At 44.2% G+C, this 23,522-nt stretch overlaps 1 protein-coding gene across 3 annotated transcripts; it reads left to right on the top strand.

Moving 5' to 3' along the window:
• Positions 1-981: 981 nt before the first annotated feature.
• Positions 982-22,419, top strand: LOC110520406 (serine/threonine-protein kinase LATS2). 3 transcript variants are annotated; one of them, XM_021597706.2, is made up of 10 exons: positions 982-1,256; positions 5,631-5,789; positions 5,910-6,283; positions 15,542-15,674; positions 16,297-17,819; positions 18,200-18,442; positions 18,574-18,913; positions 19,026-19,208; positions 19,314-19,420; positions 19,545-22,419. In XM_021597706.2, exons 3-10 carry the CDS (start codon positions 5,927-5,929, stop codon positions 20,064-20,066), a joined length of 3,408 nt encoding a protein of 1,135 aa, XP_021453381.2. In that variant the 5' UTR covers positions 982-1,256; positions 5,631-5,789; positions 5,910-5,926; the 3' UTR covers positions 20,067-22,419. The 3 variants fall into 3 exon arrangements, 2 of the variants coding, with proteins under 2 accessions (XP_021453381.2, XP_021453380.2); XM_021597705.2 differs by having other exon boundaries at positions 5,631-6,283; XR_005051354.1 differs by lacking the exons at positions 5,631-5,789; positions 5,910-6,283; positions 15,542-15,674; ... (4 more) ...; positions 19,314-19,420; positions 19,545-22,419 and adding an exon at positions 1,390-1,943 and having other exon boundaries at positions 997-1,256.
• Positions 22,420-23,522: the final 1,103 nt, after the last annotated feature.

The following is a 23,522-nucleotide window of genomic DNA, read 5'->3' as shown; positions in this document are numbered from 1 at the left end:
TGGATTTTTGTTTTAGATTCCGTCTCTCACAGTTGAAGTGTACCTATGATAAAAATTACAGACCTCTACATGCTTTGTAAGTCGGAAAACCTGCGAAACCGGCAGTGTATCAAATACTTGTTCTCCCCACTGTATATATATATATATATATATATATATATATATATATATATATATATATATATACATTTTTGTTGTTTGACATAAGACTATAAAATTACCAGGTACTTAGTGATTTTAATTGAGGAAATCTGTTCCCAAGAGGGATATGTGAACGTGTCCCAATTTAATAACGTTTTTTTCAACTACTATATCTGTTTTTTGGGCTTCTTGCGGTCAATTTGCAGTGTAGGCCTACAAATGATTTATAATTATGTTCCGGCCTGACCATCCTCTCAAGAAAAAATTGGGGACACTTGCCCTAGAGGCACAAATTCCTCCAATTTTAAAGTGCATTGGACATTCCATACATAACCTGCAAAAAAAACAAAAAGCAGATCTACCCAACTCCGATTGAAGGGATCTCTAGAGTTAGCCATTTCTGAGACCAGGTCTGGTACATCTAAATTGAAACTCTGAAACAGCCTGGTCGACTTTGGGGGCAATAGCACACACAATGTTTTGTAGATAGACCAACATTGTTTATATACACAGTAAAATGTACAGGACCTAAAAGCGACCCCTGTGGGACACCTTTCACCTCGTCCATATCGATTGCAGACAATCTTTGAATCAATAAAAAGTGATTAACAGTATCGACAGGCAAACTGTCAGCATCCTGGCCTTTGATGTCAAGGGTTATTGGTTGTGTTTATTTGCCTATGAAAATAAAATATATACATTGAATAGTTTTGAGTGTTCGGATTCTGCTTAAAAATGTACACATTTTGTTTTACAGTGGTTTTGCCATAGACATCAAAATCAGGGTTTTTGCTGGATGCAAGAATCAATGCCAAGTTTTATTAGGAAGCCCCGCCTAGAATATGTGCGGTGCTGACGTGCATTGGTCCCTCACGTGACTCCAGGAATGTTAACAATGCAGTAAGTGTCCAACTTTGTACTGCATTCTAATTCTGCCTGTAGTTGGGGGAAAATGGAGTCTCTTCTCAGGATATTTACCCGGGCCTACCGTTGAGAAAGTTCGATACATCATCGTATTGATTGTGCAACAAAGGATTGGATATAAAGTTTTCCCGAAAAGCGTATTTGGTTGGATTCTTTCTCGGATTAAAGCCGAATGATACTTCTATCACATGGTAAGTTCAAGTCTTCATCATATTTTGGGAAAGCCTAACTATTTTGATGAAAACACAAAGATAAATGTTCTTTTCAGTACTGACATTTATGTAAATTGAAGATAAAGCCTCGGATTTCTTCCAACGCGACTAGCTTTTGGCCAGAGGAAGAGACTGCTGGGACTGAAATTCTCCCTACATTGGAATGTCGGGCTGCTCCAGGCTGCAGAGTTGCGCTCTGATCCACCGATAGATCATACAACTTCCAGCGCAAAGTTGAGAAGGCCCCACAATATTTTTCAGTCTCGAAATGTTCTAATTAATCACAACCTCGACAAGAAAACCCATAACGTGATCAATATGTTTAGGATATTGAAACAAATGTCATTTTACAATGGTTTTGTTTTCACTAAAGCCTAGGATGGGAGGGGGTCTTAAGCGTGGCAAAATAATATTTAAATGACGTGTTAAAAGTGTTATAATGTACCTTTGAAACACGAATGTGTCTTTAAAATGTTTATTTGAGATGAATATGGATTCTTAGGATGTTTCTGGTTGCATTAAATGTTTGGTGAATTATTTAATTCCATAATGGTCTCTCATTCTGTAAACGGGCTGCAAATAGTCAACTGTCTTTTTGTGGGATGTGCACCATTGTTCTTAATGTCCAGATTTTTTTATGATGCTGTTTGATAAACTTTTGAATAACAGAAACTTCTCACTGATTGTTTATTAAGTTTGGACATTTTATTTCTGTAACTTAAAATAACTGCCACAATTGAACTGTTTAAGAGTAGTTTGCGTAGTGTATGCCAAATTATCAGTCTAGTATAGCAGGCTAATAGATTGGCACTGATGCAACCATGCGTTTCATTCAGGTGTGCAATAACACACGAGGTTCAAGGTATGAACCTTGTTCTAGCTCTACCTTTAAACAACATAACAGGCGCACAATGTTACAAAAATGTTAATATAGGCTAGATAATAAAAAATTACTATTATGCAGGTATTACAATGAATAGCCCATTCGTTTAATTGTGACTGTAGCATACATTTTAAAAGTCATATTCTAACCGGATCAGATGTTCTCTATTGATATAAGCCTGTGAGTATTGATTGAATTGATAATACTGGTATGTGTCACTGTCTGGGAATCTGACTTCAATAGAATTAATGTGTAACATTCATTGCAAACCTACATCTCGCATCAGGAGATCAGATATTAGCCGACTGTATTTGTTTACATGATTGACTTCTTGATTTAAAATAACTTGAATCAAAGTAATCTAGTCAAAATAAATATACTTTCATTCCATCCTAAATCTAGGTTGGATCTACAGCAACAGCTTCTAAGTGATGAATGGTAGCATTCAAGTTAACGTGTTTATATTTTACATGTTTGAAAGGATCTCTGTACTTTTCTGTTACCGTTGTGTGACTTGTGTCTCCACATGTAATCAAATATTGGATCCCAACCACAACCACTCAGACATTATTATCAGGCATTGCAGACCGAGGACCTCATTGGTAAAGACAGGCCAGGGCATTTCTATCTAAAAGGACCTGTGAGCACCAACGTGACGTTCATAGGAGCATGTCCAATTGGGTGTCAAATGAAAGCTAAGAGTATATTTTTGATTAATTAAATTATATTTACATTTTTCAACCATGTTCCATCCCAAACATTAGGAAAAGGCAAAGGCTTTGATTTCTGGTAAAACAGGTGTAAAGGGGGTCTTAGACAACATCTACCAGAAATAGTCTTAAAAGTTATCATACATACATCAACACACAAAATGTTGAAGTAAAAGACCCCTGTCAACGAATATCAACTCTTATATTTAGTTTTGGAGAAATTATTTGCCTCCTGTAAGTTTAAGAAACATTGCTTTGTGCCTTGTAATTTTGTCACAAAAACCCGCATCTTTAAGATAGTTTCTAATTTCTCTCCCTCATGAGAGGGAGGATAATGACATTTTACAGAAGTAACAATTAAAGGTAGGCCTACCAATTTGTTAGTGTTTTATTTACAGTACTAGTCAAAAGTTTGTACACACCCTACTCATTCAAAGGTTTTTCTTTATTTTTTAAAACTATTTTCTACATTGTAGAATAATAGTGAAGACATCAAAACTATGAAATAACACATATGGAATCATGTACTAACCAATTAAAAAAAAATATATATATATATTTTATATTTGAGATTTTTCAAAGTAGCCACCCTTTGCCTTGATGACAGCTTTGCACGCTCTTGGCATTCTCTCAACCAGCTTCATGAGGAATGCTTTTGCAACAGTCTTGAAGGAGTTCCCACATGCTGAGCACATGTTGGATGCTTTTCCTTCAATCTAAGGTCGAACTCATCCCAAACCATCTCAATTGGGTTGAGGTCCGGTGATTGTGGAGGCCAGGTCATCAGATGCAACACTCCATCACTCTCCTTCTTGGTCAAATAGCCCTTACACAGCCTGGAGGTGTGTTGGGTCATTGTCCTGTTGAAAAACAAATGATAGTCCCACTAAGCGCAAACCAGATGGGATGGCTTATCGCTACAGAATGCTGTGGTAGCCATGCTGGTTAAGTGTGCCTTGAATTCTAAATAAATCACTGACAGTGTCACCAACAAAGCACCATCACACACCTCCTTGTCCATGTTTTACGGTGGGAACTACACATACAAAGATCACCCGTTCATCTACTCCGCATCTCACAAAGACATGGCGGTTGGAACCAAGAATATCCAATTTGGACTCATTAGACCAAAGGAGAGATTTCCACTGGTCTAATGTCCATTGCTCGTGTTTCTTGGGCCAATCAATTCTCTCCTTCTTATTGGTGTCCCTTAGTAGTGGTTTCTTTCCTGAAATTTGACCATGAAGGCCTGATTCACACCATCTCCTCTGAACAGTTGAAGTTGAGATGTGTCTTTTTCTACAAATGGACTGTCCGGACTATCCAAATAGAGTGTTACTGAGTACTGTATAATGTACTGTACTGATCATATCTACTTTCTGCAAATATATTTGAATCCTAGTCAGTGGTCAGAGTCAGTCTCTGTCCAGACGGTTCAGAAACAGAACCCAAACCTTAAGAAATTGGTGGTCCTAAAAACATATTTTCCAAGTTAATGGTGTTAATAATTTCTGCTAGCCATCTACTGAAGCAAGGGGAGGTGGGTGACTTCCATTCTGTGAGGATCATGCTTTTTTGCAGCCACTATTCCAAACATCAGAGCCAGCTGTTTCTCATAGGAGATCCTGTGTGATTAACAGTACAGGTGTCTCTAATCAGTCAGATAAAATAAGAAATTCATTTTATTATCCTTGCAAGCAAATTTAGTTTGTGGCACTGTGCATACATAAAAACACATAATCAAGCATAGAGGATGACATATACAGGTAGAGAAGTGCAGTTCATGAGTGATCAATGATTCATCTGTACACAATATACACTGTACACATCAGTACTATGTCAACTACCATTCCAACTGCTGGCCAGAAGCTGCTCCTACTAGTGTTTTTTAAACATTCAGGAGACAGTGTCTCTACCCTCCTCTGTCTGTTGTTCTTTAGGGGAAATCCATGTTTCTGTTGTTTATTTTGGTCCTCTCTGCCCCGTGATGGAATGATATGAGCTTTCTTGTCGTTACTTGTGGAATGGAATGCTCTATGGGTGGACGTGGCCCTCAAAGCATCACAAGAATGGGAACTGAGGCTAAAGATTCTGGAGATTGGGCAACTTGTTGTGGAGCTTGGCACTACCGTCCCAAATATGTGTTTGTTTTTCAGATAACTAGACTCACAGTGAGTGCTGTGATTGTATCAGAAAACGCCTCAAACATCCAAACCCCAAAAATGCCTTTTTCAACCCATGATGAGAGAGGGAGAGAGAGAGTGTGTGTGAGAGTAGTGTCCTGATTTAGATGGACCAAGAGGATGCCACTGTTCAATGCTATCCCAGGCCTCAAGGCCTACCAAGCATACTGGTCTGGTGTTCTCTCAGTCCAAGCTAAACAACTGTATTTTAGTCACTGTCATAATTGAAAATGTGTAATACGGTGTTTTACACCACAAAAGCTGTTACACGATTACACAGTGATAATACATTGTTGTTGCCGCTTATTCTACATGAGTGTGCACAGAGACATACTTCATTCATACCTCCTATATTCTGCCACGGACAGTAGCACTGCCACGATAGAATGTAGAAAATGTTTTGAAGATAAAACCGTAAAGGGGTGTTAATATTGGATCACACAGCATTTCACACACAGTGGATGAGACATTTGTAACTAATATGACCCTATGCCACCATGACCACAACCCGACCACACACACCGTACCCTTACAGTGACCGTTCAGTAACATTTTCTGTTCTGATCTTGTTCCACAGGCGCAGATGGGAGCCAGAACGGTTTGGGGCAAGGGTACCCTTGTCACCCCTCACAAGACTTGGAATAAGGAGGAGTGTGACCCCTAAAACACAAACACCATGGCACGCCAGTGGGATTTCTATCAGTAGGAGCCAGCCACACAGAGACAAACAAAAACAGTAATACAGAGCGAGAAAGAGAAATCTCAATCTCACATATTTTTGCACCGCTTAGGAGTGTGTGTGTGTGTGTGTGTGTGTGTCAGATTTTGGGTTAGAATTTGAGTGTGTGTTCCTTAGACTTAAACGGGAGTGTCATGAGGCCCAAGACGTTCCCCGCTGCTCCGTACATGGGCAACACGCGCCAGCGCCTCCAGGAGATCAAGGAGGGGCTAAAGCAGCCGGCCAAGCTGATGAGCCAGGCCCTCCACGGGGGCAGCTCCCGGGGCGAGGGGGGCCGCGGGGCCGAAAGCAAGAGCAAAGACCCCGGCAGTCGCCAGCAGCAGCACCGGCCCCCTCAGAAGTTCAACAATTACCAGAATGCTCTGAGGGAGATCCGCAAGTCCCTCAGGCCGTTTGAATACAATACTGGACCCTCTTCTGGCTCTGCCCACCCCGCTGGAGGTGTCAACCGACAGATGCTGCAGGAGCTGGTCAATACTGGCTGTGACCAGGTGAGGACTGGGGAGTGTGTGTGTGTGGGCTTGCTCTCAAGTGGAAGAAACTGCTCTGGTCTGTATTAATGTCTCTGCTTGATTGCTGGCTCTATAGTCACGTATGTTAGTGGTTAACATACTAATGTGGCGGTAGAAAGCCCCATTCACTGTCATAATAATTCAATGATACACTACAACCTTTCTCTGCCAAGAGTACAGTACAGTGGTTACATAATAGAGGTCTACCGATTAATCGGAATGGCTGATTAATTAGGGCCGATTTCGAGTTTTCATAACAATCGGTAATCTGCATTTTTGGACACCGATCATGGCCGATGATCGCTAATAGCGTTTCAAACGTCACTCGCTCTGAGACTTGGAGTAGTTGTTCCGTAGTTGTTCCCCTTGCTCTGCAAGGGCCACGGCTTTCGTGGTGCGATGGGGAACGATGCTTCGAGGGTGGCTGTTGTCGATGTGTTCCTGGTTCGAGCCCAGGTAGGGGCGAGGAGAGGGACGGAAGCTATACTGTTACGCTGGCAATACTAAAGTGCCTATAAGAACATTCAATAGTCAAAGGTATATGAAATACAAATGGTATAGAGAGAAATATTCCTATAATTCTTATAATAACCTCAACCTAAAACTTCTTACCTGGGAATATTGAAGACCCATGTTAAAAGGAACCACCAGCTTTCATTTGTTCTCATGTTCTGAGCAAGGAGCTTAAACGTTAGCTTTTTTACATGGCACATATTGCACTTTTACTTTCTTCTCCAACAGTTTGTTTTTGCATTATTTAAACCAAATTGAACATGTTTCATTATTTATTTGAGGCTAAATTTATTTGATTGATGTATTATATTAAGTTAAAATAAAATTGTTAATTTAGTATTGTTGTAATTGTCATTATTACAAATAAATAAATAAAATAATTTTCAAAAAATCGGCAGATTAATCGGTATCTGCTTTTTTTGGTCCTGCAATAATCGGTATCGCCGTTGAAAAAATCATAGTCGGTCGACCTCTATTACATAATTCGGAGAGCAGATATACAGTCGGGCAAAAAAGTATTTAGTCAGCCAACAATTGTGCAAGTTCTCCCACTTGAAAAGATGAGAGAGGCCTGTAATTTTCATCATAGGTACACTTCAACTATGACCGACAAAATGAGAAAAAAAATCCAGTAAATCACATTGTAGGATTTTTAATGAATTTATGTGCAAATTATTGTGGAAAATAAGTATTTGGTCAATAACAAAAGTTTATCTCAATACTTTGTTATATACAAATCAAATGTATTTATATAGCCCTTTGTACATCAGCTGATATCTCAAAGTGCTGTACAGAAACCCAGCCTAAAACCGCAAACAGCAAGCAATGCAGGTGTAGAAGCACGGTGGCTAGGAAAAACTCCCTAGAAAGGCCAGGTGGACTGGGGACAGCAAGGAGTCATCATGTCAGGTAGTCATGAGGCATGGTCCTAGGGCTCAGGTCCTCCGAGAGAGAGAGAGAAAGAGAGAATTAGAGAGGGCATACTTAAATTCACACAGGACACCGGATAGGACAGGATAAGTACTCCAGATATAACAAACTGACCCTAGCCACCCGACACAAACTACTGCAGCATAAATACTGGAGGCTGAGACAGGAGGGGTCAGGAGACACTGTGGCCCCATCCGATGACACCCCCGGACAGTGCCAAACAGGAAGGATATAACCCCTTGTTGGCCATGACAGAGGTCAAACGTTTTCTGTAAGTCTTCACAAGGTTTTCACACACTGTTGCTGGTATTTTGGCCCATTCCTCCATGCAGATCTCCTCTAGAGCAGTGATGTTTTGGGGCTGTTGCTGGGCAACACAGACTTTCAACTCCCTCCAAAGATTTTCTATGGGGTTGAGATCTGGAGACTGGCTAGGCCACTCTAGGACCTTGAAATTCTTCTTACGAAGCCACTCCTTCGTTGCCCGGGCGGTGTGTTTGGGATCATTGTCATGCTGAAAGACCCAGCCACTTTTCATCTTCAATGTCCTTGCTGATGGAAGGAGGTTTTCACTCAAAATCTCACGATACATGGCCCCATTCATTCTTTCCTTTACACGGATCAGTCGTCCTGGTCCCTTTGCAGAAAAACAGCCCCAAAGCATGATGTTTTCACCCCCATGCCTCACAGTAGGTATGGTGTTCTTTGGATGCAACTCAGCATTCTTTGTCCTCCAAACACGACGAGTTGAGTTTTTACCAAAAAGTTATATTTTGGTTTCATCTGACCATATGACATTCTCCCAATCTTCTTCTGGATCATCCAAATGCTCTCTAGCAAACTTCAGACTGGCCTGGACATGTACTGGCTTAAGCAGGGGGACACGTCTGGCACTGCAGGATTTGAGTCCCTGGCGGCGTAGTGTGTTACTGATGGTAGGCTTTGTTACTTTGGTCCCAGCTCTCTGCAGGTCATTCGCTAGGTCCCCCCGTGTGGTTCTGTGATTTTTGCTCACCGTTCTTGTGATCATTTTGACCCCACGGGGTGAGATCTTGCGTGGAGCCCCAGATCGAGGGAGATTATCAGTGGTCTTGTATGTCTTCCATTTCCTAATAATTGCTCCCACAGTTGATTTCTTCAAACCAAGCTGCTTACCTATTGCAGATTCAGTCTTCCCAGCCTGGTGCAGGTCTACAATTTAGTTTCTGGTGTCCTTTGACAGCTCTTTGGTCTTGGCCATAGTGGAGTTTGGAGTGTGACTGTTTGAGGTTGTGGACAGGTGTCTTTTATACTGATAACAAGTTCAAACAGGTGCCATTAATACAGGTAACGAGTGGAGGACAGAGGAGCCTCTTAAAGAAGAAGTTACAGGTCTGTGAGAGCCAGAAATCTTGCTTGTTTGTAGGTGACCAAATACTTATTTTCCACCATAATTTGCAAATAAATTCATAAAAAATCCTACAATGTGATTTTCTGGATTTTTTTATTATAATTTTGTCTATCATAGTTGAAGTGTACCTATGATGAAAATTACAGGCCTCTCTCATCTTTTTAAGTGGGAGAACTTGCACAATTGGTGGCTGACTAAATACTTTTTTGCCCCACTATCAGGTCGAATTCAACAATCTGCTTGGCGCTGGTTTCTTTATCCTCTTTCGGAACGAGCGAGTGAACATCTTCACACCTGAGAGAGAATAGGAGAGGAAAAAAGAGAGAGGGAGAGGTTAGGAAATGGAAGAAGAGGACAGGTAGTGTTTCCGCAGGAAATTATGTCAGCTCATACATGCTCACCTTTCACCTAAAGAAATCAAGCCTTTGCTATACTACTATAGTTCAGATATGGAAAGCCTTACTACAGGAAAATAAGCATATTCTATCGTTGATATAAATCAGAGTATTTCTGAATAATACGGATCAGACTGTGCAACATAGTTCAATCGCTCTTTAAACACTCATAACTGGCCTAAGATGAGGTCATTTTTAAAGGGCTCAGCTTTGACTCTGTGTTTTAAAGCTCTTGGATTGGCCAGAGACAGGTCACTATAACCAGACTCAGTACTATGTCTTTGTGGTTGCTGGCTTTAGGACAGGCCTGAGTACAGGCCCTGGGATTGCAGCACTCGGCATCTAAAGAATGCTTATCTCAAGCGCGTGCACCAAACTACTGAGAAACCCTCCTCAGACACCAGCACAGTGGAATTATGAGCTGTTACTTCAGAGAGAGAGGGAGAGCGAGAGCGATGCAAGTCACATCAATAAACATATTGATTTGAGTTATCAGAAAGCTGTTGTGTGCTTGCAGGTGTCCTTTGCTACGGCTTGATCTTGATCTTGTTCTTGTTATTACACACACAGATTTTTACTGCTCCTGTAGAACTAGGAATGTGTAGTTAGTTTGTGTATAGTTAATGTGTAGTTAGCATGTAGTAATAGCGTAGTTAGTGTGTAGTTACAGTGGAGTAAGTGTGGTTTGGCCTCTAGTTCCTCTGAATGGCTCAGACCGGAGAGAGATTGGGAGCACTGTCAATACAAACAGGAAGTGGCGATTCAATGGTAGCAGGGTGGAACAGTTCCATCTGCTCCCATCGTGTCGCCACAGACAATCTGGCCACTTTCTCTCGCTGTCTCTCTCTCTGTCGGTGTGTCTCTGTCTCTCACTTTTTCTTTCGCTACCCCTCTTATCTCTCTGTCTGTTTCTCTTTCTGTATTCTATATTCCGTTTATTCTCCTCTCATTAGCTTTACATATTTATTTGTGTTTATAGACACAAGCAGAAGGATAAACTGACAATTAAAATAATTGTACACGTTTATATTTTACAGGCAAAACATTTCTCTCTTTTCCTGCCTACTGATTTTGAAACTGATGGATTATAGGTAATGGTGTCTCAATGAGTGATGTGACAATCACCTGTCACTGTGAGTATGTGTTTGTCCTAGGGCTGTGTCCACTGAGCGGACCACTGAGCGTGGGCCCTTGTTTCCCCAACATTCCACAGCCGTAATGGCCGCCGTAGTGAGTGGCCCATTTGGTCTCAACCCACCTCCACTCCCACGGCCCTCTGGCCTGATTCTTACCAGACGCGCCACCTCCTCTCCTCCTCCAGCATGTTTTGGTGGGGAAGCGAGGGGGGACGACCGGAGTGTGGAGGAGCTCTTTCCTCTCCTCTGCCACTTTCCTTCCTTCATGTGTACAGCGGCTCCAGTATTACTGTATTATGGGCCGGACCGGCCCGCGCGAAATGGAGACGGGAATCTTATGCACGCTAAGCGTATTAAACCACCAACGTATAAAACGACGTGGCTGCTGTGTTTATTTAACAATGAGGTTAACAGTGTGTGTGTGTGTGTGTGTGTGTGGCGCGAGATTAATAGAAGGAGAAGATGGCGGAGCGCTATCTGTTGTTCCACAGGCCTATTGATGTCACTCTCTCTCGGCCTGTCCATCCAGACTCCGCTCTCTAAAGGTCTCCCATATGGGTTTCATTTCCCATAGTGGAATGTGTTGCAGAATTAGGTCAAAGTGAAAACGAATATAAAAAAAACAGTGTTGAGTGTGTGTGAGAGTTGAGTGTGTGTGCATACTGTCAGTGCCGTCTGAGATGTTTTGGCATGTGATTGTGTTTGGGATAACTCCTTGGCTTGTGGCTGTAACCATTATGACGGGTGCAAATGTGGCGGAGGACATTGTAAGCTGGAAGCCACATAAGAGTCAAGAAGAGCCTCTTCTGATGCTTAGAATTACATTTGGCCTAAATGGCACCAAAAAATGTATCCCTTTTTATTTTACCACTACAATCTGTTCTTAGGATGAAACTGAAAAATAACACCTTGTGTAGAAAGTAAACATCTGCACCTCGATGGTGCACCTCGATGGTGCCGAGTGTGCTTATGTCTGCATAATGAAAAAATGTCTGGTCTAGCGATCAATGACAATGGAGTACGCTGCCGAGCCTTCCATAATTAGAAAGAGGAGATTCTCACGATTAAAATGGTGTCCAATTTGAAAAAAATCTAAATATACACATTGCTAGATATAAAGTGGGGCAAAAAAAGTATTTAGTCAGCCACCAATTGTGCAAGTTCTCCTACTTAAAAAGATGAGGCCTGTAATTTTCATCATAGGCACACTTCAACTATGACAGACAAAATGAGAGAGAAAAAATCCAGAAAATCACATTGTAGGATTTTTTATGAATTTATTTGCAAATTATGGTGGAAAATAAGTATTTGGTCACCTACAAACAAGCAAGATTTCTGGCTCTCACAGACCTGTAACTTCTTCTTTAAGAGGCTCCTCTGTCCTCCACTCGTTACCTGTATTAATGGCACCTGTTTGAACTTGTTATCAGTATAAAAGACACCTGTCCACAACCTCAAACAGTCACACTCCAAACTCCACTATGGCCAAGACCAAAGAGCTGCCAAAGGACACCAGAAACTAAATTGTAGACCTGCACCAGGCTGGGAAGACTGAATCTGCAATAGGTAAGCAGCTTGGTTTGAAGAAATCAACTGTGGGAGCAATTATTAGGAAATGGAAGACATACAAGACCACTGATAATCTCCCTCGATCTGGGGCTCCACGCAAGATCTCACCCCGTGGGGTCAAAATGATCACAAGAACGGTGAGCAAAAATCCCAGAACCACACGGGCGGACCTAGCGAATAACCTGCAGAGAGCTGGGACCAAAGTAACAAAGCCTACCATCAGTAACACACTACGCCGCCAGGGACTCAAATCCTGCAGTGCCAGACGTGTCCCCCTGCTTAAGCCAGTACATGTCCAGGCCCGTCTGAAGTTTGCTAGAGAGCATTTGGATGATCCAGAAGAAGATTGGGAGAATGTCATATGGTCAGATGAAACCAAAATATAACTTTTTGGTAAAAACTCAACTCGTTGTGTTTGGAGGACAAAGAATGCTGAGTTGCATCCAAAGAACACCATACTACTGTAAGGCATGGGGGTGAAAACATCATGCTTTGGGGCTGTTTTTCTGCATAGGGACCAGGACGACTGATCCGTGTAAAGAAAGAATGAATGGGGCCATGTATCGCGAGATTTTGAGTGAAAACCTCCTTCCATCAGCAAGGGCATTGAAGATGAAAAGTGGCTGGGTCTTTCAGCATGACAATGATTCCAAACACACCGCCCGGGCAACGAAGGAGTGGCTTCGTAAAAAGCATTTCAAGGTCCTGGAGTGGCCTAGCCAGTCTCCAGATCTCAACCCCATAGAAAATCTTTGGAGGGAGTTGAAAGTCCGTGTTGCACAGCAACAGCCCCAAAACATCACTGCTCTAGAGGAGATCTGCATGGAGGAATGGGCCAAAATACCAGCAACAGTGAGTGAAAACCTTGTGAAGACTTACAGAAAACATTTGACCTCTGTCATTGCCAACAAAGGGTATATAACAAAGTATTGAGAGAAACTTTTGTTATTGACCAAATACTTATTTTCCGCCATAATTTGCAAATAAATTCATAAAAAATCCTACAATGTGATTTTCTGGATTTTTTTTTTCTTTCTTTTCATTTTGTCTGTCATTGTTGAAGTGTACTATGCTGGAAATTACAGGCCTCATCTTTTTTTTAAACTTTTTTAGTTGGTGGCTGACTAAATACTTTTTTGCCCCACTGTACCTATATTTCCCTATAGGAAACAATGGGAAGATCTCAGTTCCAGGAGTCATTTTTTGTTGTTGTTTACATTTGAACTACCAGCAACTTGGGCAGGTCTCATTGCCAACAATAACAAGCAGGCATTGCGACGTAGAACAATAAGCTGGGAATAGAACGTTTGGAAGGTGAGTTGGTGCCACGGTGCTCAATAGAACTAATAGTAGCTGGCAGGGTGAAAAATGCCCTAAAATGAGGCCTGTTTTTCATGATTACTTCAAAACTACGGCAAGCAGCTGGGACATATGGTAATATTATATTACTCATTTTTATCCGAAAAAAGCATTGTTGAAAATGTAATGTGTCCAGCCTAGAAATGGAAAGTCAGACACCGAAAAATACATATTTCCAAATATCTGGGGTTCTTTGCTTCCTGGCTTGTGGAATGTTGGTAACATCTGTCACCATGACATTGGAGGTCAGAGTTGGAACGCAACGCACCTCCAGCAGCCAGCCTCCACCCAGTTTCAGTCTCGGCACAGAGCAGAGAGGGGGGGGGGGGGGGGCGAGAAAAGCAATAGACAGAGAGGAATGGCGAGAAAGTGAGCAAGAGAGAAATTAACTTAGGAAAGGATAAGGGGGAGCGAAAAGAGTGATTGAGGTTTCTGAGGGACTGAAGTCTCCACATTAGCATGGAAACCAGGCAGCTAGTCAGCACTCTCCTTTAGCTATGGTGGAATCCAACACACAGGCCCAGGCCAGTCACCATAGAGTGACCATAAACATACATGAGTGTGTGTGTGTGTGTGTGTGTGCAGCGCTAATAGGGGTGTGCAAATGTGTGTGTCTTATGAGGGAGGGAGGGAAAGAGTGTATTTTGGTTCAGTCGTATGGGCAGGCCCACTCTCAGATGGACACACATACTCACTCACTCACACACACACACAAACACACAGAATGTGTAGAATATCTGTGGCTCCGGCGTTTCCTGGCTCTGAGAGCTGAATGTGCCCACTGTTGCTATGCAGCCCTGTTTTTAAACACATTTATGTTTGACTAAGTTTCCTCCCTGCAAATGAAAGCACCCGGTCGGCCTCAAAATCTGTGGACACGGAATGGCTGCATTACACCGTTTAAACTAGTATAAAGTCCACTTCAGTCCACTTTTGAAAATGGCCTTAGTTTATTTCCTTGATTAATGTAAATGTTTTAAACAACAACCTTAAGGAGCCATTTCAGATGAGCAGAAGTATTTGGTTGGAGTTCTCTAACTGACCAGTGGAGGCGGTGTGGGCTGAATGCCTGTCTTGACTGAGGGTCATTTCCAGTGACGTCTTATGCTATTCAGGGATATTTCCTCATGTAGGTGTCTGTCGCCTAGTTAAAGAACGGTCACAGCTTGTGTCATGTTTATTTTCACATCTCACTCACTGATGTTGAATGGCTGTTGTTGTTTGTACTCTGCCTATCAGCCAGTGTGAAAATATCAGGATAACCTGCTTGACCGTTATAGAAAAACTAAAATAACTACTGGAGTATGGTGCTGAACTATCACTGTAGAGGTCCTTGTCATAAAAATAGCCTACTATTGGAATGTTGAAAGAATGTTAAAGGTTGTATGTTCTCAGCTCTCTGTGTTCTTTGTTGTTGTGTGTGTGTGTGTGTGAGGCAGGCTCAGGAAGTGGCTGGTGCATGACCCCAGGAGAAGAGGATGCAGGTGCAAGGCCTGCTGGGGGGCTGTTTTTATCGTCACCTGATGTGTGCGTGGGTTACAGTAGAAGAGACAATGACAATAGAAGACACTAAACACTGTTTAGCTCTAAAATAATAGAGACAATGCACTCTGTTCCCCAAAATGAGATGGACTAGCTTCATCAGTCACATTGATTTACTTAATTAAACAATAAGGCCCGAGGGGGTGTGGTATATGGCCAATATACCATGGCTAAGGGCTGTTCTTCAGATACAGCCCTTAGTCGTGGTATATTGGCCATATACCACAAATCCCTGAGGTGCCTTATTGCTATTATAAACTGGTAATTAGTAAAAATAAATATTTTGTCATAACCGTGGTATACCCGTGATATACCACGTCTGTCAGCCAATCAGCATTCAGGGCTCGAACCACCTAGTTTATAATGTCCGTTAGACACCATTTATTTGTTGTTTTGACACCAGGAAATGGCGGTGCGGGCTCTGAAGCAGACGGGTAGCAGAAACATTGAGGCTGCTCTGGAGTACATCAGTAAGATGGGATACCTGGACCCACGCAATGAACTCATCGTCCGGATTATCAAGCAGACCTCGCCAGGTAACATAACCCATGCACACATATTCTAAATATATGCACAGATAGTTTAAATTGCAATAAGCATATGAACTCAAATCAAATTGTATTGGTCACATACACATGGTTAGCAGATGTTATTGTGAGTGTAGCGAAATGCTTCTGCTTCTAGATCCGACAGTGCAGCAGTATCTAACAGGTAATGTCTAACAATTCCACAACAAAACCTAATACACACAATCTAGTAAAGGAATGGGATGTGAATATATAAGTATAACATATATAGATGCGCAGTGACAGAGCGGCTAAGATGCAATAGATAGTAAAGAATAGATAGTTCCATTTATTAAAGTGGCCAACGATTTCAAGTCTGTAGGTAGGCAGCTGTTTAACAATCTGATGGCCGCATTGGGAAAGTGGTATTCCTGGTCGTAGTGCTGGTTAGTTGACGTCTCTCTGATATCTAATAGTTCTTCCTGGCTGTATGTAATAACAAGGAGTACCCACCAAGGTTTATCTGGGCTAACAATGTAAGAAATAATACATAAAAAAACAACAGTTTCATAAGGACTTCAAGCGAAGTTGCCATCTCTATCGGCGCCATCTTGCCAGACAACTCACTCACCACTATAATTTCTGTCCACAGGCAAAGGGGGCATGCCAAACTCAATTGACCACAGACCACCATTGGAGGGAACAAGTGAGGGTGCCATGCCTCCCTACCACCAGATGGGGGCATCGATGTATGAGGGTGCTGGCTATGGGCCAGAGGGGCCCTACATGGGTGCCCCTCCTGTCATGAACTACATGATCCCCCCCTCGGGCACAGCACAGGGCCCTGCCATGGTTAACCCCATGGGACGCCCGCCCAGTATTGGAGCCTACCCTCCATCCATGGCCGCCCAGAACAATCCAGGGAACCCCATGTACCCCCCAGGTGCCCCGCAAAAGGCCTACCCAGGCAGCATGGAACAGGCCATGATTGGCTACAGTGTCCCTGGCCAGCCCCTGCAGCCCCAGGCACCAGGAGGCCCCATCCCCGTACCCCACTACGACTACGGCCACGGCCGGCCTCACATGATGGAGCCCTCGGGCTACGGCATCAAGAGGAGCGCATCCTTCCAGAACAAGATGCCACCGCTGGCGCCCGACAACTACGTCAACATGCAGGTTAAAGGGGCCATGGGCCAGAACGGGGGAGGGTACCCCCCTAACCTGTACCTACCGCCCCATTCACACCCTCGGCAGTCCAGCCCCACCTCACACCAGGTCCACATGATGTCCCGCTCGCCCGGTGGAGCTGCCGCCGCCATGGGGCCAGATTTCTCTGACCTCCCCCAGGGCCTGCTCACGCCTTCCAGAGCCAGTCTCAACCTGGACCTGTATGAGCAGCACCAACACCACTGGGCCGGGCCCCAGGGGCCTGAGGGGGCCCCTCCAGCCAGGCAACCCCAGCCTCAGGGTCCCTTCCGGGGAGAGGTGCGAGTCCCCAGCAGGACCAACTCCTTTAACAACCGCTCAGCGCCCCCCAACAACGTCCGGCCCACTTTGGTACCTCCAGCTCCCGGCAAGCAGGACCCGTCCCTGGGTCCACCCAACACCATCACGGCGGTGACGTCGCCCCCCATCCAGCAGCCGGTGAAGAGCATCCGGGTGATGAGGCCCGAGCCGAAGACTGCTGTGGGGCCGTGTCACCCTGGCTGGTTGGCCGCTCAGGAAGCATCTGAGCCCCTCGCCTACATGCCTGAAGAGGCCTACGCTCTGGAGCCTGCCCAGGAGCCCCGCTGTCCACCACCTCCCTACCCCAAAACCCTGCTCATATCTGGGGCTTCTTCAGAGGCAGGGCCCCTGGAGGCCTCAGACCTCAACACCCCTGCTAGGCCACACGGTAGCAGTGGAGGAGGAGGGGGAAAGGCAGAAGAGAGCCAGGTGAAAGAAAAGACCAAGTCTGGAAAAGGAGAGAAGGCAGTGAAGGACAAGAAGCAGATCCAGACATCGCCGGTGCCGGTGAGGAAGAACGGGCGTGATCAGGAGAAGAGGGAATCACGCATTAAAAGTTACTCACCCTTCGCCTTCAAGTTCTACATGGAGCAGCATGTGGAGAATGTGATGAAGACCCACCAGGAAAAACTGAACCGCAGGCTCCAGCTGGAGCAGGAGATGTCCAAGGTGAGACAGGGAGAGACCTAAAGATTATGAATCTAAAGGATTATCCCTGAGGACCTGTGTTGTAGACAACAGCTAGTTTGTCCTAAATACCTAGAACAGTCCAAAACATTGTCCAAAACATTTAGAAAAACATTTACTCAGGGTTCAGTCCTTTTGACCCCCTTTTGAGACTGTTATGAAATACACAAAAAATAAAGCATTTTATTAGTGAGGTAATATATTAATGAGTTGTTATCTTATATTAACAGTTAATGGAGACATTCAAAACATAAAACACTTCAAGATATATAAAATATAATATCATTGTAATAAGGCACATATACAGGATATTACCAGGGTGACGTATCCTCTTTATTTCTACATTCTTCCCCTTCCTCCAGGCTGGCCTATCAGAGGCCGAGCAGGAGCAGATGAGGAAGATGCTGAACCAGAAGGAGTCCAACTACAACCGTCTGCGCCGTGCCAAAATGGACAAGGCCATGTTTGTCAAGATCAAGACACTGGGCATCGGGGCCTTCGGCGAGGTGTGCCTGACACGCAAGGTGGACACGGGAGCCCTGTACGCCATGAAGACGCTGCGCAAGAAGGACGTGCTCAATCGCAACCAGGTGGCCCATGTCAAGGTAAAGATGAATGATCATGCTGAGGAGATGCTACTAATGATGTTTCCATGTTATTTCAATGTTATTGTTACACCAAAGGCACATTTCTACATGTTGTGTAGACTGGACAGTGAAGTGTTTCTATCCCTAAGGCTGAGCGTGACATCCTGGCGGAGGCAGACAACGAGTGGGTGGTGCGTCTGTACTACTCGTTCCAGGACCGAGACAGCCTCTACTTCGTCATGGACTACATCCCCGGAGGAGACATGATGAGCCTGCTGATCCGCATGGGCGTCTTTCCTGAGCCGCTGGCATGCTTCTACGTGGCTGAGCTGACGCTGGCCATCGAGAGTGTCCACAAGATGGGCTTCATCCACCGCGACATCAAGCCGGACAACATCCTCATCGACCTGGACGGACACATCAAGTTGACCGACTTTGGCCTCTGCACTGGCTTCCGCTGGACGCACAACTCCAAGTACTATCAGAAAGGTGAGCAGGGGAAAGACAAAGGACACGTTTTTGCACTGTGTATATGCTGTTTTATAGACAGCTTTTACTTGATATGATATGATCGATATGTAATGTCCTCTCTTTTCTCCAGGGAGCCACATCAGGCAGGACAGCATGGAGCCCAGTGACTTTTGGGATGACGTGTCCAACTGTCGTTGTGGCGACCGGCTGCAGACCCTGGAGCAGCGGGCAACAAGGCAACACCAGCGCTGCCTGGCACACTCCCTGGTGGGCACTCCCAACTACATCGCCCCTGAGGTGCTGCTGCGCAAAGGTGAGGGCAATACTGGACATGAAGGAATGGAGTGGTCATATATTTGATAAATAAAGAAGCACATTGTGGTCTTGTTAGTGAGCGGCTGTGGTCTTGTCCCTGCAGGGTACACCCAGCTGTGTGACTGGTGGAGTGTGGGAGTGATCCTCTTTGAGATGCTGGTGGGTCATCCACCCTTCCTGGCCCCGACACCCACCGAGACACAGATAAAGGTTAGTAGTCTGTCGACTCACGGCTCAGCTGAACTACAGAATGTGGAAATGCGATATAACTAATCAATTGTAGCTCTGAAACATACTGTTTCCTCACAGTCTCCCCCTTCCCTTTCTTCTTCAGGTGATAAACTGGGAGAGCACACTGCAGGTGCCCCCGCAGGTTAAGCTCAGCCCAGAGGCTGTCGACATCATCGGCCGTCTCTGCTGCTCCCCTGAGGAGCGTCTTGGGAGCAATGGCGCCGGCGAGATCAAGACTCACCCCTTCTTCGACCAGATGGACTTCTCCAGCAATCTGCGCACCCAGCCCGCCCCCTACCGGCCCAAGATAGCCCACCCCATGGACACATCCAACTTCGACCCGGTGGAGGAGGAGGGGGGTCCCGGGGCATGGAGTGACAGCGGGGACAGCACACGGGCCTGGGAGACCCTCTGCACACCACACGGGAAACACCCGGAGCACGCTTTCTACGAGTTCACCTTTCGCAGGTTTTTTGACGACAACGGCTGCCCCTTCCGCTACCCCAAGCCCCCTGAGATCAGCCACAGCCAGGGGCCTCCCACCAGTAGCAGAGCCAGCAGCATGGGCCCTGAGGAGGAAGAGGAAGAGGTGGAGGAAGAGCAGGGGGAGCCTGTGTATGTGTAGAAGAGCCCAGACTGTTGGCTTTCTGAACTATGACCCCCCCCCCCCCCCCCTTCTCTCTCTCTCTCTCCAACAATCAACACTTAGCACCTGGGGCCCCGGCTGCCAACTTTCTATCTACCGCTGTTCTTCTCAGAGGGTGTGTGCGTGTGCGTGCGTGCGTCTATATTTGTGTGTGTTTGAGAGACTGAATAGGACGACCTGACATCTGTTTAACAATTCAGACACTACTGTGTGGAATCTTCAGCGTGAGCAAAGACTACAATAAGAATCCCTGATCTGGGACCAAGAACAACTAACTGTACAAGGGCTAGGGATTGGATAATGAAGCCAGAGGACTGTTCGGAAAGCAAATGAATCAGAACAGGAACAGATAGGTCTTCTATAGAAATGAAAGTATCCGCTGCGCTGTGGAAGTTTACAAAAGTGTTCAGATAAGAGTTTGACACTAGGACCATTACTATGGGTGATCCTAGTGCTCTATCCCATTCCTTCGCCTTGGGTCTTAGAGATCTCTTCTTCCAGGTTCGCCTTACCCCAGGAAGTTAACACAAACACTTCCTGGACGTCAAGTTGGTCTGGACTGAATTAGCTGGTGGTAGAGGGGAAGAATGCAACACTTCTCACACAGCTGTGACAAAATAAGTTACCAAAATACAAATTCACATGCGCACATGAACACTTTAAAGGATGGTTGAACTACACAATTTAGCAGGAAGCAATGGGGTTGTCCTCTGCAGCTAACCCACCTAAAGCCTTGAGCATACCGATTGTGTAAAACTGTATGCGTTCCGACAGAAGTCCATTAATTTCAGTGGAAGGCAATTTTCACCTCTGGGACTCATCTGCCAGACTCGGTTGCGATGCTTGTCGCTGCGTGTAGTGTGTTGCATGCATGTGTTGGATTTTTCCAACTTGTGCTGTTGCTTTGCCATACGGTATCGGGAACGAAAGTAGATAGTCAACCGAAGAAGTAGCTAATGTGTAGCATGATTATTTTTGTTATGATGCGGTGCATGGATTGCGAAGACTACGTCAAATTTACCGTACGGCAATGTAATAATGCAACCTGTGTGCACACGGTGTAAGTCGCGGCATTTTTCAAAGTTAGTCTGACATGTAAGTCTAGGCATTCCCCAGCTGTGACTCCTACCTTTAGCTTCACACTAACTTTTTTTCCAAATAGGAGATGTGGGATAAAGCCCACTTGTGTTGTTCCCACTCACCCCTAAACATCTTCAGGATTCTGTTTTGAGTATCAGACCTAGGGGAATGGTTGTGACGGGTAAGTACTCGTAGCAACAACAACAAATTCCTTTGTTTTATTGAGCTCATTTTGCAGAGTTCTGAGGAAGGTGGACTGCAAGTGTGTAATCATTGCTTTGTTACAGATATGAATCTCATGATTACATACATATTTGCTAAGCAGTCACGGCTGTCCATATCTCCACACAACACATACATTACACCTGCTCTAAGACTGTCATGAACAGTGACATTACTGGCGCCAAGAGCAGTGCATTTTAGCCTCCTTGACAAAAGCCCTACCTGCTAATCCACCACTTACAAACACACGCTCAGTATTATACAGTTAACACATTGGAGTGTCCACACAGTCTCCTCGGTCCATATGGAGACAGATGTGAAAACTCAATGTCAGAAACACATGTAATAGTATGACTATGTGCAATACAGAAAATACGATATATAGTTTTCTAAACACTTACAATTACCATTTTGACCTTGTAATACGCTATGTACAAATATACATTATATTGGTTTATATATTTTCCTTATAGTTACATGACCCAATGCTGCTTATTATTGTGATTTAATATTATTATTATTTACATTATTTCATTTATACGTACTTCTTTCCTTTTATGCAAGTGTGGGTTTGATTGCCAGTGTGTTTGGTTTGGAAAGTGACGAACTGTGTGCCTTCTAGAGGAATGTTGGTACATATCTATCCACCGCAAGATGATGATGATGAGGATGATGATGATCAGTGTTTGTGCAGAATAACGACAGCAGCTTTCCTACTCTGCAACCAGGCTGGCCCTGTGTGTAGGAGAGTAGGGCGGAAGAGACCGACATAGTGATAGAGAAAGAAAGATGCGTTTCAGAGACAAAACAAAAGCAAGGCAGGATTGGCTATAAAATGAAAAATAAATGAATGAATAGCTTTCTCTATGTTACAAGAACAGGTGGCAAATGACCAAAACGTACACTATCAGTCAAAAGTTTGGACACACCTACTCTTCTTTATTTGGCTATTTTCTATATTGTAGAATAATAGTGAAGATATCAAAACTCTTAAATAACTACTTTGAAGAGCCATCTAGTAACCAAAAAAGTGTTAAAAAAATCTAAATATATTTCAGATTTTCAAAGTAGCCACCTTTTGCCTTGATGACAGCTTTGCACATGCTTGGCATTCTCTCAACCAGCTTCACCTGGAATGCTTTTCCAACAGTCATGAAGGAGTGCCCTCATATGCTGAGCACTTGTTGGCTGCTTATCCTTCACTCTGCGGTCCAACTCATCTCAAACCATGTCAATTGGGTTGAGGTCGGGGGATTGTGGAGGCCAGGTCATGTGATGCAGCACTCCATCACTCTCCTTATTGGTCAAATAGCCCTTACACAGCCTGGAGGTGTGTCCCACTAAGCGCAAACCAGATGGGATGGCGTATCGCTGCAGAATGCTTAAGTGAATTCTAAACACATCACTGACAGTGTCAACAGCAAGCACCATCACACCTCCTCCTCCATACTTCAGGGTGGGAACCACATATTCAGAGATCATCCGTTCACCTACTCTGCATCTCACAAGACATTGCGGTTAGAACCAAATTTGAACTCATCAGACCAAAGGACAGATTTCCACCGGTCTAATGTCCATTGCTCGTGTTTCTTGGCCTAAGCAAGTCTCTTCTTATTATTTGTGTCCTTTAGTAGTGGTTTCTTTGCAGTAATTTGACCATGCCTAGTTAAATAAAGGTTCAATAAAATTAAATAAATGAAGGCCTGATTCACGAAGTCTCCGCTGAACAGTTGATGTGTCTGTTACTTGAACTCTCTGAAGAATTTATTTGGGCTGCAATTCCTGAGGATGTTAACTTAAATTAACTCATCCTCTGCAGCAGAGATAACTCTGGGTCTTCCTTTCCTGTGGCGGTCCTCTTGAGAGCCAGTTTCATCATAGCGCTTGATGGTTTTTGCGACTGCACTTGAAGAAACTTTAAAAGTTCTTGAAATGTTCCGTATTGACTGACCTTCGTGTCTTAAAGTAATAATGAACTGTCATTTCACTTTGCTTGTTTGAGCTGTTCTTGCCGTAATATGGACTTGGTCTTTTACCAAATAGGGCTATCTTCTGTATACCACCCCTACCTTGTCACAACCTAACTGATTGGCTCAAATGCATTAAGAAGGAAAGAAATTCCACAAATTAACT

This window comes from Oncorhynchus mykiss, chromosome 3 (assembly GCF_013265735.2).
Source record: "Oncorhynchus mykiss isolate Arlee chromosome 3, USDA_OmykA_1.1, whole genome shotgun sequence".
Lineage (NCBI taxonomy): Eukaryota > Metazoa > Chordata > Actinopteri > Salmoniformes > Salmonidae > Oncorhynchus > Oncorhynchus mykiss.
Note: the sequence above shows the minus strand (reverse complement) of the source record. Positions and strands in the feature narration are given on the sequence as shown.

Bases quoted from the DNA above. Each gene is read 5' to 3' on its own strand.
- LOC110520406 (XM_021597706.2), top strand. From the start codon at position 5,927: ATGAGGCCCAAGACGTTCCCCGCTGCTCCGTACATGGGCAACACGCGC. The intron at 6,284-15,541 runs GTGAGGACTGGG...TTTTGACACCAG, and splicing joins TCAATACTGGCTGTGACCAG to GAAATGGCGGTGCGGGCTCT. The intron at 17,820-18,199 runs GTGAGACAGGGA...CCCTTCCTCCAG, and splicing joins TGGAGCAGGAGATGTCCAAG to GCTGGCCTATCAGAGGCCGA.